Genomic DNA, 14,747 nt, shown 5'->3' with positions numbered 1-14,747 from the left:
GCATGGCCAACAAAAAGCAGCTCTACGGTTAATCCGTTCAGAAAAAGCAGGACTAAAGTATAAGGGTGAGCTCACCGTAGCTATAAACAGAAATCATGGCCCCGGGGAGTTAGCAGTCGCTCACGGAGGAATTTGGTCCATGTAAAAGTGAATGATTGAATTGTTCTCTAAGAACTGATATATTCACAAACAAATAACTGTAATTAGCTCTTACAAGGGAACACAAAATTGAACCGATGTGCTCGATGTGGAAAAAAACGAATATTTTAAACTGACGGGGTTTTTTCTGCAGCAACTTCTCCACCTTCATAATACATCAAATCCACCAGAATTGAATTTGAAATGATAAACACAGCTAGTATCCAGCTAGATGAATATTAACAGAGGTTTTTTTGCCATATTTATGAAGCACGTCTAATGAGCCCAAAGGCTCCACACTAATGGACAAGTTTAAGAAAAAATGACATGGGCCTGACACATGCAATATAATAAGTGAAGACAGTGAAGTGGAACAGACACCATAAATAACTCGTACCTTCACGATTTGATGCCTGTGTTCTCCATCTGATGCTAGGTATAAGTCAATAGTTCAGGAAGCTTACAGACAGAATCCTAAAAATCAGGATACAGATTTTTAATATCTGCTGAGAATACATAAAATCATTGGAAACAGATGTATTTGAGCAGGACCAAAGTCGAGGACTTCTGATCAAAAACACATCTGAATATTTCCCTGGATGGCTGAGAGGTTATCATTAACAAAAGCTACCAGATAACAAAAACTAGAATTAAGGAAATATTTTTGTTAACTGAAATAAACAAAAAAAATTGACTTTGCACAAAAGGGGAAACCAACAAACTGTAATGAGCATTCCCCAAACCAAATTTTCTTTTACTGAATTTATATTAAAAACGCATTTAGTTTTTGTGTGTCTCATTTGTATGAAGTCTGGTGTCTTGCGGTTTTGCTTGTTCTACTGCATTATTCCAGCAGAGGGCAGGTGTGTAAGTAAAGTCATCTTTCTTGGTGCTGGTCTGTCAACAGCTAGCCTCGTGTCAGGAAAAGTCAGGAGAATGCACTAGAATCCAATGTGTGATTACGGTGAATATAACTGTGGAGAAAAGCAGGAGTCTTATAGTGGAACCAGATCAAATTTGTAGAAAATTAAAACTTTCATTAAAAAAATAAAATAAAATAACTGAAACAGTGTTGAAAAGATGTTTGCTAATTACTTTAGAATGACATATTTACTCATTGCATCGTTACATTTGCTGCCTTTGTTTTGTCCATCTTCTGTCCAGCGTTTGATACTAATCTGTATTAATTTATCCATGTTACTCATTATATCAAGAATCCATTTGCAATTAATGATTACATTACTTTTGATTATCAGTATTATCTTGTTATTGTACATGATGTTCCTTAGAACAGAGTGTTCGGAAAATTAGGTTCATTTCCTGATAATGAGGCAACAAATGTCTGAGATGATGAACAATCGTTTCTAGGAGTGCAAAAACACTCAGCTCACATGTTTGGACAAGGCATACACAGTTCTTTTAAGCAAGATAATTTCCTTTGTTAGAAAGGCGCCGACATGCACATTTTGTGTATCTCTGTTCTTTTTGTTAGCAAATAAGAGGCCCAAATGCTTGTAATTTCTGTCTTGACTGTTCTTTATAACAAACTGGACGCTTCTAACACTATTAGAAACTAAAACTAAGGATTTTCAAAAAGCAAAAAGCTCCCAAACTGCAAAACAAAACTGTGGTCTGCTGCTCTAACCGTCTATAAAAAGTTCATCTCATGTTTTGATCAGAGGAAATCATTCGTGAAACATCCCTCCGTACCCTTTAAGCACTGAAATATTAACTGACAGCACCGACGCCTCCCGATAAACATGATTATCAGTGCCAGACAGCCACGCTTCACGCTTTGTTAGCTACCATTACCAGAACATGAGGAAAAGACACGGTGAGCTGCTGAAGTGCTCAAACTGCCTCAAAGTGGATTTACGGGCCAGGCGATGAAAGTTTCAACGTACTCTGTCTTGATGAAGGCGTACTTGTTGATCGTCTCGATGACGTCTTTGAAGAGGATCTTGGAGGTCAGGGTGTAACCGTGGTGTACGATGGGCTCTCCATCCTGGCCGTCCCAGCAATCGACTGCGGGAAAATGACAGCACAGATATATAAATTTGGCTTAGCCATTCAGTGGCGATGTTCGTAGCTGATGTTTTTGAGCCTGGGAATGGTTCCAAGGTGAAAATAAAAGAGCTTTTAGGCCTGGGAGGTAGCAAAATGTAAGGCTTTCATGTAACGTTTTGCTATTCAAAAATATATATTGAAATTTGTTTTATTGCCTTTTTACTCTTAGAATTGAGTTTCTTCTCGTTCAAGTTCTCAATTTTGCATTTTCCACCAATCTGAACAGCAATTACAAACCAATCTCCTCACTGGAGACAGAGGCGCCTAATGATTTCCATTTGGATTACATATTAAACGTTATATGAGATAAAATGTCACTTTGCACAGACACTCCATTAGATCCAATCAGACTGTTTCACATAAAACAAGTCAATATGGCCTCCATCAGTGCATCAATATACATTTAGAGCATCACACTGTAATGTTTAGAAGCAAAAGGGCTGCTTTGCTTCCCCATCACAAAACACTTCTTAAACTGAAACATAAGCTAAAAATGGCTTTATGCTCAAAGTTTCTCAGTTTTCTTCATGATTTTTAACCTGGATAAAACAGATTGGTTATAACAAGTAACAGTGCACATGCACTGCCTCCAACAGAGAAAACTCTGAAAGATGCAGAAACTATACAATGTTTTATTAAAACCTGGAAGTAAAGAGGAGAACCCTCATCTTCCAGCAGAGGGAGCTGCTAAAAACAAACCTGAAATGTATTTATATGAACAGCTTCTCTATCTTTAATCATCATATGAGTGGGACTGAGTGTTGGATGATACAAATGTAAAGTGGGAAGGGGTTCAATTATAGATCTGCCTTCAACCTGCTACAAAGACAAATTAAGTTCTAAATCCTCACTAGACACAACACTCTTTGTTCTTCTAGTCCAACGCATTTGGAAGACAACAAGGAACGTTCCCACACACCACACTTCCACTGAATGAAGGCAGACTGTGGGGGAGATAAATGCTAAATACTCTGAATTTAGCCTTCAGTATTTGAGTCTCTAACAATCACAAGCACTATGGCAACATAATGTTTGCAGATTAATTATCTGCTCTCCTGAAACACAGATCTCATATTACAAGTCTGTAGCCATAACATTCTAGATTTTGTTGACGCAATAAAACTTGTGTCTTTATTCCAAAACAAACCTCAAATAAGAAAAATAAAAGATGCAAAACATTTTAACTGGATATGTTAATTTTGAATGAAAATGTGGGTTAATTACAATGTAAAATATTGTCCCTATGTTACGGTTTCCAGCCAAACAGGCCCACGAGCAGAAGCAAATCTTCTCCCGTGCTTGCTGCAGAAATAAGAAATTATTATTATTATTATTATTGTTATGATAGCTACCTTCCACACAGCGACAGCCTGCCTGCAGCACCCAGGCATACATATCCACCCTGGACTGGGACATCAGCTGGTCTCCCATCAGGTAGGTGTTGTGCGATGAGGCGATGAAGTAGTTGCACAGCGGCTGGGTCATGTCCTGGTTCACATTGTAGTGCTCTGGGTTGAAGATGTCCCCAGCTGGACTGCGCATGTAGTTTGTAAAACCTAGGAAAAAAAATCTAATCGTTTCAACTAAACTATTTGTAAATGTTGGAAAGTTCTACAGGCAGGTGCACAAATTATCATCATGGAGTCTAACGTCACTTTCAATATTTCCAAGGTGAACTTTTAATAGGAACACCTTTCAGGCAGAGCTGTTGCAGATTCTGTCCTATGGTTTTATAGTTCATAATAAACAAAGTTTATTTATCAAAGCTGTTCCAGCAACAGACCAATAACCAGCGCTATAAAAACAGAACCAATGTGAGGTTCCAAAGCCAGAGAACCACATCTCATCTCTTAAAACATCTTTTCAGTCTGGTTTCTGAAAACACTACACTGTGACCTCAGTGTAGTGTTGATTTTGGGCTAATATTTAATATTTTGGGCTTCCATCATCTGAAGACAGCAACGGTGAATAGAGTTCAGTAAGACAATGCCCTCTGCTTACTAATCTTTATTAATTTAACACAATGTAGGAAAATAATGTAGATAATTTTACTTACAACAAGACCTTTTTCCTATGAACTTTTTCATTAACATGAAGGAATTACTGACTTAAAACATAGTCATATATCTTGTTGAAAAATTACTTTTAAGTTAGTTTTGTCGTATTTCAAATGGACTAAGATATCTGTGCTAGAAACTGAAAAACAATACCTAATGCAATTTTGTGTATTTGCCATATATATTTATACACATACATATATATATGCTCATATATACATATATATATGCTCATATATATATATATATATATATATATATATAAAACTATTATGAAATTATTATATATATGAAACTATTATGAAATTATTATATATATGAAACTTAAGTTAGAACCAAAACTAAAACAAAATGACTACATGTAAAATTCATGTATATTTACCATCAATTCCCAAAACGCCCTGCTTTTGATTTTCAGAGCACGGCTCAAACTTGTTGATGATCTCCAAGCAGTGGTCCTTGGTCACCTTTGTCATCTGCAAAATGAGGAAATGCCATCTCTAAAAGATCTATTATTCTTTTGTTTCCCAAGAGAAAATAAAGTTGTTTAAGGTGCATCCATGTCATTGTTCCATCCATCCTGACTGGTAAAAAAAAATAAAGTCAGCCTGGTGCCTGGGAGCTGCTGTTTGAAGCTGATGATCATTAAAGAGGAGTGGCCAGTCCTCTGGCAGCACAGACTCATTTGTCACCTTGTCAAGGTCAGGATTATTTATGTGGCACTTTTAAAAGCAGGTTAAAACTGTGCCAAAGTGCTCTACAAAGACAATAACACAATAAAATAAATTTAAATTAAAACTTTAAAAAAATCACAACAGAAAAGTTGCAGTATTGGGCCTCAACTAAACACCAACAAATAAAAATAAGTTTGGAGTAGCGATTTAGACTTTCTGACCATCAATGTGGTTCCATCACACAAAACATTCATTCTACTATAGAGCTCTCAGTAATCTAGAGGAAATGAGCCCATTCCCATCATTACTACAATCTGCATCAAAGGGTCGCCAACTTAAACTTTTGATGATGGCAGTCAACTAAATGTAATGTTCATTACAGGTTTCTCAGTTGGTGACTGTCTTTTTGTTTTTTTATGACTTAAGGCACTTTTGAACGGCCTTTTTGATAAAATATACAAATAAACTTGATTGATTGGACGACTGATTTAGCCCCTGAATGTAGAGCTGAGAGCTTCCTGAATTTAGAAAGAAAGCAACCTCTATGAGGTTAGACTGCTAAAGATGCTGGTTGTTCAGAGCGACTTTTCAAAGCATATTCAGTGGAAGGAAAAGGTCCCACAGAGGAAGCTGCACCTTTGAGAGGATGGCCAAGCAAAATTACTTTGAAGACTTTGGTGATGGGACATTGCTTGGTCCTGGTCCACAGGGTTTTCTTAAGTCCACAGCCATCTAGCTGGATAATTCAGAGTTACCTATGCCTCCTTCTGCTGACAAACAATACCCAGATGCTGATTACATTTTCCAGCAGGACTTGGTACCAGCCCACAGTGCTAAATGTACCAACAGCTGCTTCATGGTGTTCCTGTGCTTGATTGGCCAGCAGACTGGCCTGATATGAGCCCCACAGAGTGCAGTCGTTAGGCTGTTGTCAAGAGGAAGATTAGAGACCCCAGACCCAACAAGGCAGATGAAGGCAACAGATAAAAGCAATCTGGCCTTCCTGCATACCTACACAGTGCCACAGACTGATCACTTCTCTGCAACACCACACTGATGCAATCATTCATGCAAAAGGAGCATTTAGTGCAAAGAAGTCAACAGACTTTTAGCATCAGCTTTACTTTCTGAAATGACCTTTCCAAGATAGTCCGATTTTCTCTGATGTCCCCTAAATATAGGAGGCTTTTGTGTACTCATTTACAGCCACTGTCCATCAATATTGTAAGACATTAGCAAGCTTTTCACTACCATAATGAAAGCACATGTTTACCTTTTGCTCAGTCTCCAGGAAGCGAGTGATGTCATCTGTGTCCAGGTGGTCTTTGTGGTTGCTGTAGGTGAGCATAAGGAGGTACAGATCTCTGCGGGTCGACATCATCTTGTAGAAGGAGCAGAACTCCTCAAACCCCAAAGTTCCCTGTTTGTCATCTGTGTCTGCCTCCTGCAGCAATCATACAGCAAAGTTGTTATCCCACCAGTTTAACATCCCAGCTAATGTTTTATGTTTATCTCCATAGACCTAGAACACAGTATGGCTGGGGTTCTGCCAAAATATAAAGTTGGTTTCCTATGCAATAATTTCCCCAAAAGACATCAACAGTTTTAAGTAATTTCAAAGTTCATCTAATTTATAAATTAATTGCAGTAAAAAAAAAAAAACCAGGAAGAACTGTAAAATACAACTCAGTACATATATAGACTCATTATCTAGTCTTGATTGATCACTGACAGGTTATTTTGGTAAGACTTAAAAAGGAGGTTTTCTCCACTTGTCCCATCTGTTCCCTGACTTGATATCAGTAAGTAGGTATTTTTGGACTATAATCATAAGCAACACATTACTCTACACTACTCTTCATGTGATCCTGCCCATAAAGGGTCCATATGCCAAATAACACTAGAGGCAGCCACATACTGGACACTGCTGACGTCTGTGCCAGCTGGAGTTTGGAGTCCGAGTAGCACAGAGTGGTTAAAAACAAGAACACAACCGATCCAAGAGCAGCAGCTACTATGTGTAATCTGGCATGGCTAACTCCTGCAGACCCAGAGCAGGCTTGCGGAGGAGTTTCATTAGCTGAGGGCTTTAGTTGTAGTTTACATAAAATGTGTAGATCATACAACAATTTTGAAGAATATACTGCAAAAATGATCTTTACATACTTTTCCTGGTGGGCGGAAACCTTCCAACGAGACACAAAATTTCTTTCAGACTGAAATGGAGAGACTGGACAACAGTACTGCTGAGATATTTGCACAGCTTGGAGCACATCGCACATAGATGCTGCTAAGTTGTGACAGTCCAATAACAAAGTGACAAGCACAGCCCAAGTAGATATTTTCCACGAGTTAACCGAGATGTTGCACTCTCACTTTGTTCTATTCTGGAATACGGGCAAAATTCAGTCAGAAGTTGCACTAAAAGGAATGAAAGGCATAAAAATGTGTTCATTTGCATACATATTTACAGTTATTGTCACTCAGGACACATCATGGAGCCAGCAGGATAACAAAGCAGTGGAAGCACAGCTGGGGAACACCCACAAAGCTTCTGAGCCTTTTTGCTTCCACCATGTTTTATGCATGAACTTAAGTGCTAAGAAGGCTTGTTCTTTGGGAGCGTTGACAGAGGTAATAATTCACCACTTAGCAGAGCTGCTGCTGCAGCTGCCTACAAAGTCTAACTGACCCTTGAACATCTAAGCTGTGGATGTTACTTAGTGCTGCAAGACCATGTTTCAATTGGTCACTACAACAGGCTACGCCACAAGGAAAATCATCATGGTGACCCAGGTGATGAATTTGACCAGGTTTATTGAATTCTTCTGATATAACTTAAAGTAGGTCTTTGAATTATTGATATGTCTATCAGTTACAGACCCGGTTCTACTGGTATCAAGTGGCTCCAGTACCACAGAACTTTGTTTTCAGAACATTCCTACAGTTTAAAATTCTTCAATCTCCAGATAAAGTGGCAAACTGACCTGAGTTTTCTCTACCAGCAATGAGCAGAGCAGCACCGCTCTCTCACACCTATTCCTGTGCAGAGTGCTCCTGCACATGTTCCTTCCTCACAACACATGTGTGCAGTATGCCTTTTAAAAACGGGAATAGTACTCTGCACAATATGGCCTCTTAAAAACTGCCTGTACATGTAAATTCAGCAGGGGTTTTCCTAGATTGCTACGGTTTCAGCTGAAATAGTCACACTACTTGCAACTGAAGCAGAATTTAAGAAAACCTGAACTAGGAATAGCTGACTCTTACTCACCATGCAGCCATCAGTCAGAATCATACATTTTACCAATAATATCACAAATCAATTATATTTTAGCAGTATAAGGAATTGTAGCTGCTCTTGTGTTTTGAATAAAATGTACATAAATTTTACTACTTTGTTTTAAAGGTCCAGTTTCCTTCAACAAGCTAGATATGTCTGTTGCCTACAAAACATGTTCATTACTTTTAATACACAAAATCATTCTCAGACATTTGAGATTTCACCCGATCAGTTCTGCCTGTTTTGAGCTCATTAAGGAATGCACCGTTTTAGAGCTACATGATGATTATGCAAATAAGATGCTGGTGCTGGTCATGCACTCCTAACTCGGTGTTTACATTAGCACCTCAGATACATGAAAATGCCTCCAAACAGATGAACAGTGACACAAACATACATCTTTGACCCTGAAGCAGAAGAAGAGGAGCATCCTGAATAACCATTAACCCCCAACCACTGAAGGATTAAATGCTGTGGCGCTGAAACACATTTGGATCGTTATTAATTCAGACTCTGAGGATTCTGCTTCAATGGGCTGAAATGTGAAGTCCAGCAGCTGACATCAGCACAATGATTCAGCACACAAAATGTTTTTTTCTTTCCCCGCAAACGTGACCTTTTTTAAAATGTGCATTTGCGAGGGTTAGAGGAGAAGCACTTCTCTCAACAAGCAAAAAACCCCAAAATAAAATAAAATAACTCAGTGTTGGCAATGTCCGAGCGTCCGACATGTTTTCACAAACACTGCATCACTATAAGTCCGACAGTAAATGCGCAGATATTGTGGATAAAGTAACATGAGACACAGGACTAGCAGAGGCTATTGTTCAGTGTTAGTTTGTACTAAATGTCAAATGATGTTAATGCTGAGCAACAATACAAAACACACAAGATGTGCTTACATCACCATCATCTGCAGAATTGTGAAGAACAGTAGGGACACAACCTCCCTTCAGTCCAAGTATTTTGGTAAATCCTGCTGTGTAATGTTGGTAGTTTTCAAAGGACTCCTTCCTAAACTACAACTTTCTTTGGCCATTTGGCAAAAATAAAATGAAGCCACACAGCTCTGTTCTCTGTGACTGGGAGAAAATGGACACATGCTCTGTACTGCAGCCGATAGCAAAACTTTTTTCTTTTCCAGCGGCCATTGTGCAGCAGTAACATAACATCTTCTTGTAATGAAGATTACAAGAGGGGCTGGAATTGGCTTGGGGTTACTAGATAGTAAAATTTTCATGCAACAATTTTGAAATTTTAGAAACATGCAAAAAGTGAATTTTGCATTATAGTGGACCTTTAATGTGGTCAACTAATGAGAACAATGAAGGGAATATGTGAGGGAATTACCACCAGGAGCAACATTCTAATCTCAAATTAGCCTAACACTGCTCAGCTCTGCTGTAAAGCTACTTTTGCAGCCATTAAATTAGATCACAAAGTAACTAGATTGATACTTTTTTTAATTCTATTTTACATTTCTTGAATTGCATATCGTTGCATATTAGTTTACATTATGGCAGAGCCAATCTACAGAGAGGTAAAGACTTTAATAAGGTTAAGCCAAGAAAGTAGCCTAGTGACTGCAAGCACACAAATCTGCATAGATGTCCACACACACACACACACACACAGAGCCAGATTGGTGCCCAGTGCGTTTACACGGCATTACAGAGCAGGCCATCTGTGTCCCAGGAGCAGCATATGGAGAACATGCTCAGGACACTGGTCTTAGGGGAAGCCAACTGGCTGCCTGCTCTGGAGGAAGAGGGCTAAAACAACATGTTTAACAGGTCAACATGCTAATCCCTGTGCTGCGTGTCAGCCAACATCTGCAGCAGTCAGTGTCTTCACTGATCATTCACAATCTGTCTGGAAGGAAGTACTTATAGCAATTTCAAGTCACTAAATAAACCCCTTGACGTTAGGAGTCAGTCACTAAAGTCCACTGTTACTGTAGCATCCTTTAAGAAATAGATAAGACATTCAAACAAAACTGAGAAAATAATTAGGAAGCCTGACTATGTTTATGGTCCTACATGCAACCCTAAAGTTGAATGTAGGACTGTAGTTCTGCGTTCCTGAGTCCTACACTCAGAGACACCCGTTAAGAAATAAAACATTATATGTATATGATATTACTTTACAGCTTAAAGTAATATCAACATTAAGATGATGTTAAACAAGTATTAAACCAGCATTTCTGCATTACAATGTGCTTTATTGATCTGATGTATTCTACTCTTCAATTGGTTTTGGGTTTAAACTAAAACTGATCATAATAAAACAGAGATGAAGGCTTGTGCACATCAGTGCAAGTGTACTTGTGATGGCTGAAACTACAGCCACCCAAATGAGGTAATATTTAATCACACAATAGGTCAGCCATTCTCATTACATTTATATTTGGATTTCTTTAAGTTTAGGATTTAATATACAGAATAATTTGGTTTAAGGAAAGGCATAACACTGTATTCTGGAATAAGTGCGCACATTTTAGTTTACACTGTTATGTTCTGCTGGATTTAACCTTTGTTTGTTTTTAAGTCACCTCAGTGCTGGCTGCTCCAGTCCTTCAGGAGAACAGAGGTGGAGAAGGGGTGGAGCCAGCCTATTGAAACTGCAAATTGGTTTACACCACTACTCATCAGCAAGAGGGGGGGAATGGGATTTTCCTTTGTTAGTTATAGTTGGTTTTTTGTGTGTTTCCCCCTTTGTGTCTTCTATGTGGCCTGACCAGCCAGTATTTAAGTTTCCCCTTCTGTGTGTTTCAGGAGGTCTGTTTGTTAACCTGAGTTGAATTTTGTTACTTTGACCTCTTTTATGGGCCCAAATTTGTAATTTGTTCATTATTGACCCATGTTCGTTGTTTTGGGTTCAATAAAAACAAAAAGAAAAAGACACTTTTGAATCTAAACCTGTGCTTGAATCTCCTTCGACTGCTCAGACCATCACAGTACTAAAACTAGAAAACCAAGAATTTTAGTGTCCACTTTTATCAGTACCTTGAACATCTGTTTGACCTTTTGTCGAGGCAGGTTGACGTTGAGCTTATGCAGAAGCTGAAGAACCTCATTGATGCTTAAACTCCCGTCGCTGTTTTTATCAGCCTCAGTGAACGTCTGCTTCAGCCACGTGACAAAACTCTGGTTAAGGACAGCTGAACAAAAAATGTGATGCATCGATTTGAAGAACAGAAGCAGCAACACAAAATGTTCCTCCAATGTACATTTTAGACATGTTAATAATGTGGGACGAGCCTCATCGGTGTTGCAGTAGCTCTAATTGATGACTTGGTGAAGGATATTGATCGCGAGTGCGTTGCCTCTTTGCCAAGCTATCCTCGTCACTGATCCCGGCCATCAGGTACTTGAGGCCAGTGATCCAGGTCCGGGCCTCCTCTCCTGTTCCAGATACCAGGTCAAGGGACTCCATGTGTTCACCGTAATACAGACTGAAGCAGCAGTTTGGGTCAAAGCTGCCATCTGCATACCGCTGGAAGATCTCGGATTGCTTTCCCTCACGGACCTCGCGGATGGAGTCAATGGAGACTGAGAAAACAGGAAGTTCATTTTACTGAAAATGATAGCCTTAATACAAAAGCAATATTTTTTTTTAAAAAAGGAGACACTTGTATCAAAACAACATAAAAAAACCCTCAAAATTAAACTAGGTGGATCAATGGCCCTCTTTAATGTTGGCTCTAGAATATGGACACACCTTGCAGTAAAACTGCAAGATACACTGCTTTCTAATTGAATTTTAAAAATAACCTCTGACCTCTCACTTAAATAAATAGACCATGTGTGGTAGTACCGGACTAGCTACAGCTATTTACAGTGCATCAAACAAGTCCCAAAGTGATTGAACGTTATTTTATTGCCATTAAATATCAGGACAGTGTTACTGAAATATTACAGCAAAATTGACAGAGATGTTCTCCTACAAAATTATTTTATTCACTTACAAAAATCAAACCAAATCTCTGGTAAGCTGGCGACTTTATGAAATTCTTGAAGATATTGAATACTGATACTGATTGATACTGAATCTCAATCTTACCTGCAAGGCCGTTTATACTGCTAACTTAATGCCATCTCAGCCAGACTTTTATGACCCTAAAGTGACCCACATGCACAGAAGAACATTGACGCCACACAGCAGTGCACCATTTACAGAAGTAATAATGTGAGCAGCTGGTTATGGACCAATTTTAGAGTTTATTCAGCAATGGGAAAAGACAGTATCTGTACAAAATCATAAGCCCAGATAACCGCAATGGCCAGTAGTGGAGCACTGACTGCAGCTTCTGTACAGAAACCTGTTTGGATGTAGAGTCGGAGCAGGACTGGTGGGATTGGAATGGAAAGCGCTTCACGTTTATAATGTTCAGCAATTGTTTACCTCCTGATTTACTGTGTCTGGCTTCTTGTGGCGCAGAATTCGGACACGTTTCACATCAATGACATGAATGTCAAAATGAGACATGGCCATTCTGATTGCTGATGCTTTGAAAACTAATGGACACTTATTGGATTTAGTTCCACATATGGAAGTGGCACAGATCAGATTTTGCTTCTGGAGAAAAGATTAGAATTGGGCTGTTCAGACTGATGTGAAAAAGCCGGATCGAGGTCGCATTAGCCTGCTGTCTGAACGTAGCCTTACTCACTCATTCTCGCTAACCTAGCAACAACCTGTTGAGTAACTTGCACAGCAGCAGATTCAAGTTTTGTCAGCGGCTTTGAAATAAAAATGGCCTGTCAATGAGTAGTTATATTTACCTATATGAAACTCTTACACTGTGCTGTATCACTCAGCCCTATTTACCAGCACAGTGGTTTTCTCCACGTTATTCTTTTGCTGAGTTATCTTTCTGGCATCTATAGTGGAAGCGCAGAAAGAAAAACCTTTCAGAGTGGTAATCACAAGCACTTTGTTTTAAAGTCTTTAATGAGGTCATGGTGTTAACACTTTGCATTTTTCAAATCCTCTCTGGGCTCTAATAATTGGTAAATATCCAGATTTTCTCAACCATAAAACAGCAAGGCTGACTTTTTAGCCTTGTTCATTCATTATCCTCTGATGCAGCGAGAACGTCTGCTCACAGACACATTTAGAGGACATCAAGAGTCTTAATGAGTTCGAACCAGCCCCCCCACCATCATTTACTACCTCAATTTAAAACAAGTCTGCAGTTCTACTGGTGTGCCAGTGAAGTGTGTGGGTTATTTTTCTGTTAGGGCTGGTGTGTAAAACACTATTTGGACAGATTAAAGCTGATGAATAATTAAACTGACTTAAGAAGCTTATTATTCCCAGGACTACAGAGGAGGGGGAACCACAGGAAACTGATCCCCTGAGCCCCCGTGGGATTAAAAGTACTTTTGATATTTTTGTGTATTCCTATGCAATATTATCTTATAACTGTACAGCCATAAAATATGCCACTGCTTTGGTTCTGTGATTTCACACTGCCTCCTCTCTAGAACAAGAAATGTTTTGGTTTGGTGGTCTAAAAAAAATAGGAGTTTGTACATTTCAATGCTGTCTTTGGTGATTTCCATTTTACTTTTCTTTTCCAATTTTGTTTTCACATATGAGGTTGAATGTGTTTTTTTATTCATAATCCCCTTATATAGTCATAATATAATATTCTCTTTGGATTTTGCCTGATATGAAATTAGTGTTTTATGAAGCACCGATTCCTGCTCATCCAGATGTCTAATAATTTCCAGATTATAACTTGTTCTTAAAATTTCTTATTTGACCTTAATCCATTATTGAGAAATGTGCTGTTATACATTTAAATTATATTACACTGCTTTTGTAATTTTCTTTGGCTAACTTGGCCCCAGATTCATAGTAGTTTTTGTTTGGTATTTTTTCACAATTCTTGTAAATACATTGCATTAATTTTATTTTTTTAATATTTTGAGCTTTCACTACGTTCCAGTTTTTGTTCTTGCTTTGTCTCAGCCTCTTCGGATAATCTTATTTGTTCTCTTATCATTTTAAACCTCATAACTGTTTTTTGTGTCCCAGACTATTTCTGGACTAACCTCTCCATTAAGGGTTTCTTTTAGAAATATATTTATGTCAGATTTGATTAGTTCTGTAAACTGGAAGTCATTCAGTCATATTTAATCTCCACTGTGTATTTGTGAGGTCCTCATCTAATTTTAAATTTAATAATAGGGGGCATGATCATAGAGGTCAGTGTTGCCCATCTCACAGTTACAAACCCTATGGTAATCTTTTTTAAAAGCAAAAAATTATATATTTTAGAGTATAATGTATGTGCATGGGAGAAATTAGTATAATCACGGCTTGTTTGATATAAACTCATCCAGATATTTGTAATGCCGTATTCCAACATGAGAACTTTAACTTTCTTTTGTAAAGACGTTTGGGGAATTTGATTTGAAGCCATAGATAGAGTCTTGTGTCCCCTCCACAGATAAATATACCAGTTGATTAAATCAAATAGTTTTTTTTAGAACATGAAAAGTCGCTGCCTGGTGGAGC

At 38.4% G+C, this 14,747-nt stretch overlaps 1 protein-coding gene across 4 annotated transcripts in view; it reads right to left on the bottom strand.

Annotated features, from left to right (window-relative positions):
- The window catches only part of plch2a (phospholipase C, eta 2a), a 142,954-nt gene that overhangs the window by 30,110 nt on the left and 98,097 nt on the right, over positions 1–14,747 (bottom strand). For all 4 annotated transcript variants that reach the window (XM_044096794.1, XM_044096966.1, XM_044096886.1 and 1 more), the window contains 6 exons: positions 11,527–11,770; positions 11,225–11,354; positions 6,210–6,380; positions 4,645–4,738; positions 3,558–3,761; positions 2,043–2,163 (listed from right to left, as the gene is read on the bottom strand). In XM_044096794.1, the coding sequence (XP_043952729.1) occupies positions 2,043–2,163; positions 3,558–3,761; positions 4,645–4,738; positions 6,210–6,380; positions 11,225–11,354; positions 11,527–11,770 (964 nt within the window). The remainder of the gene's footprint in view (positions 1–2,042; positions 2,164–3,557; positions 3,762–4,644; positions 4,739–6,209; positions 6,381–11,224; positions 11,355–11,526; positions 11,771–14,747) is intronic.

The sequence above is a fragment of the Gambusia affinis genome, linkage group LG01 (assembly GCF_019740435.1).
Source record: "Gambusia affinis linkage group LG01, SWU_Gaff_1.0, whole genome shotgun sequence".
NCBI lineage: Eukaryota > Metazoa > Chordata > Actinopteri > Cyprinodontiformes > Poeciliidae > Gambusia > Gambusia affinis.
Note: the sequence above shows the minus strand (reverse complement) of the source record. Positions and strands in the feature narration are given on the sequence as shown.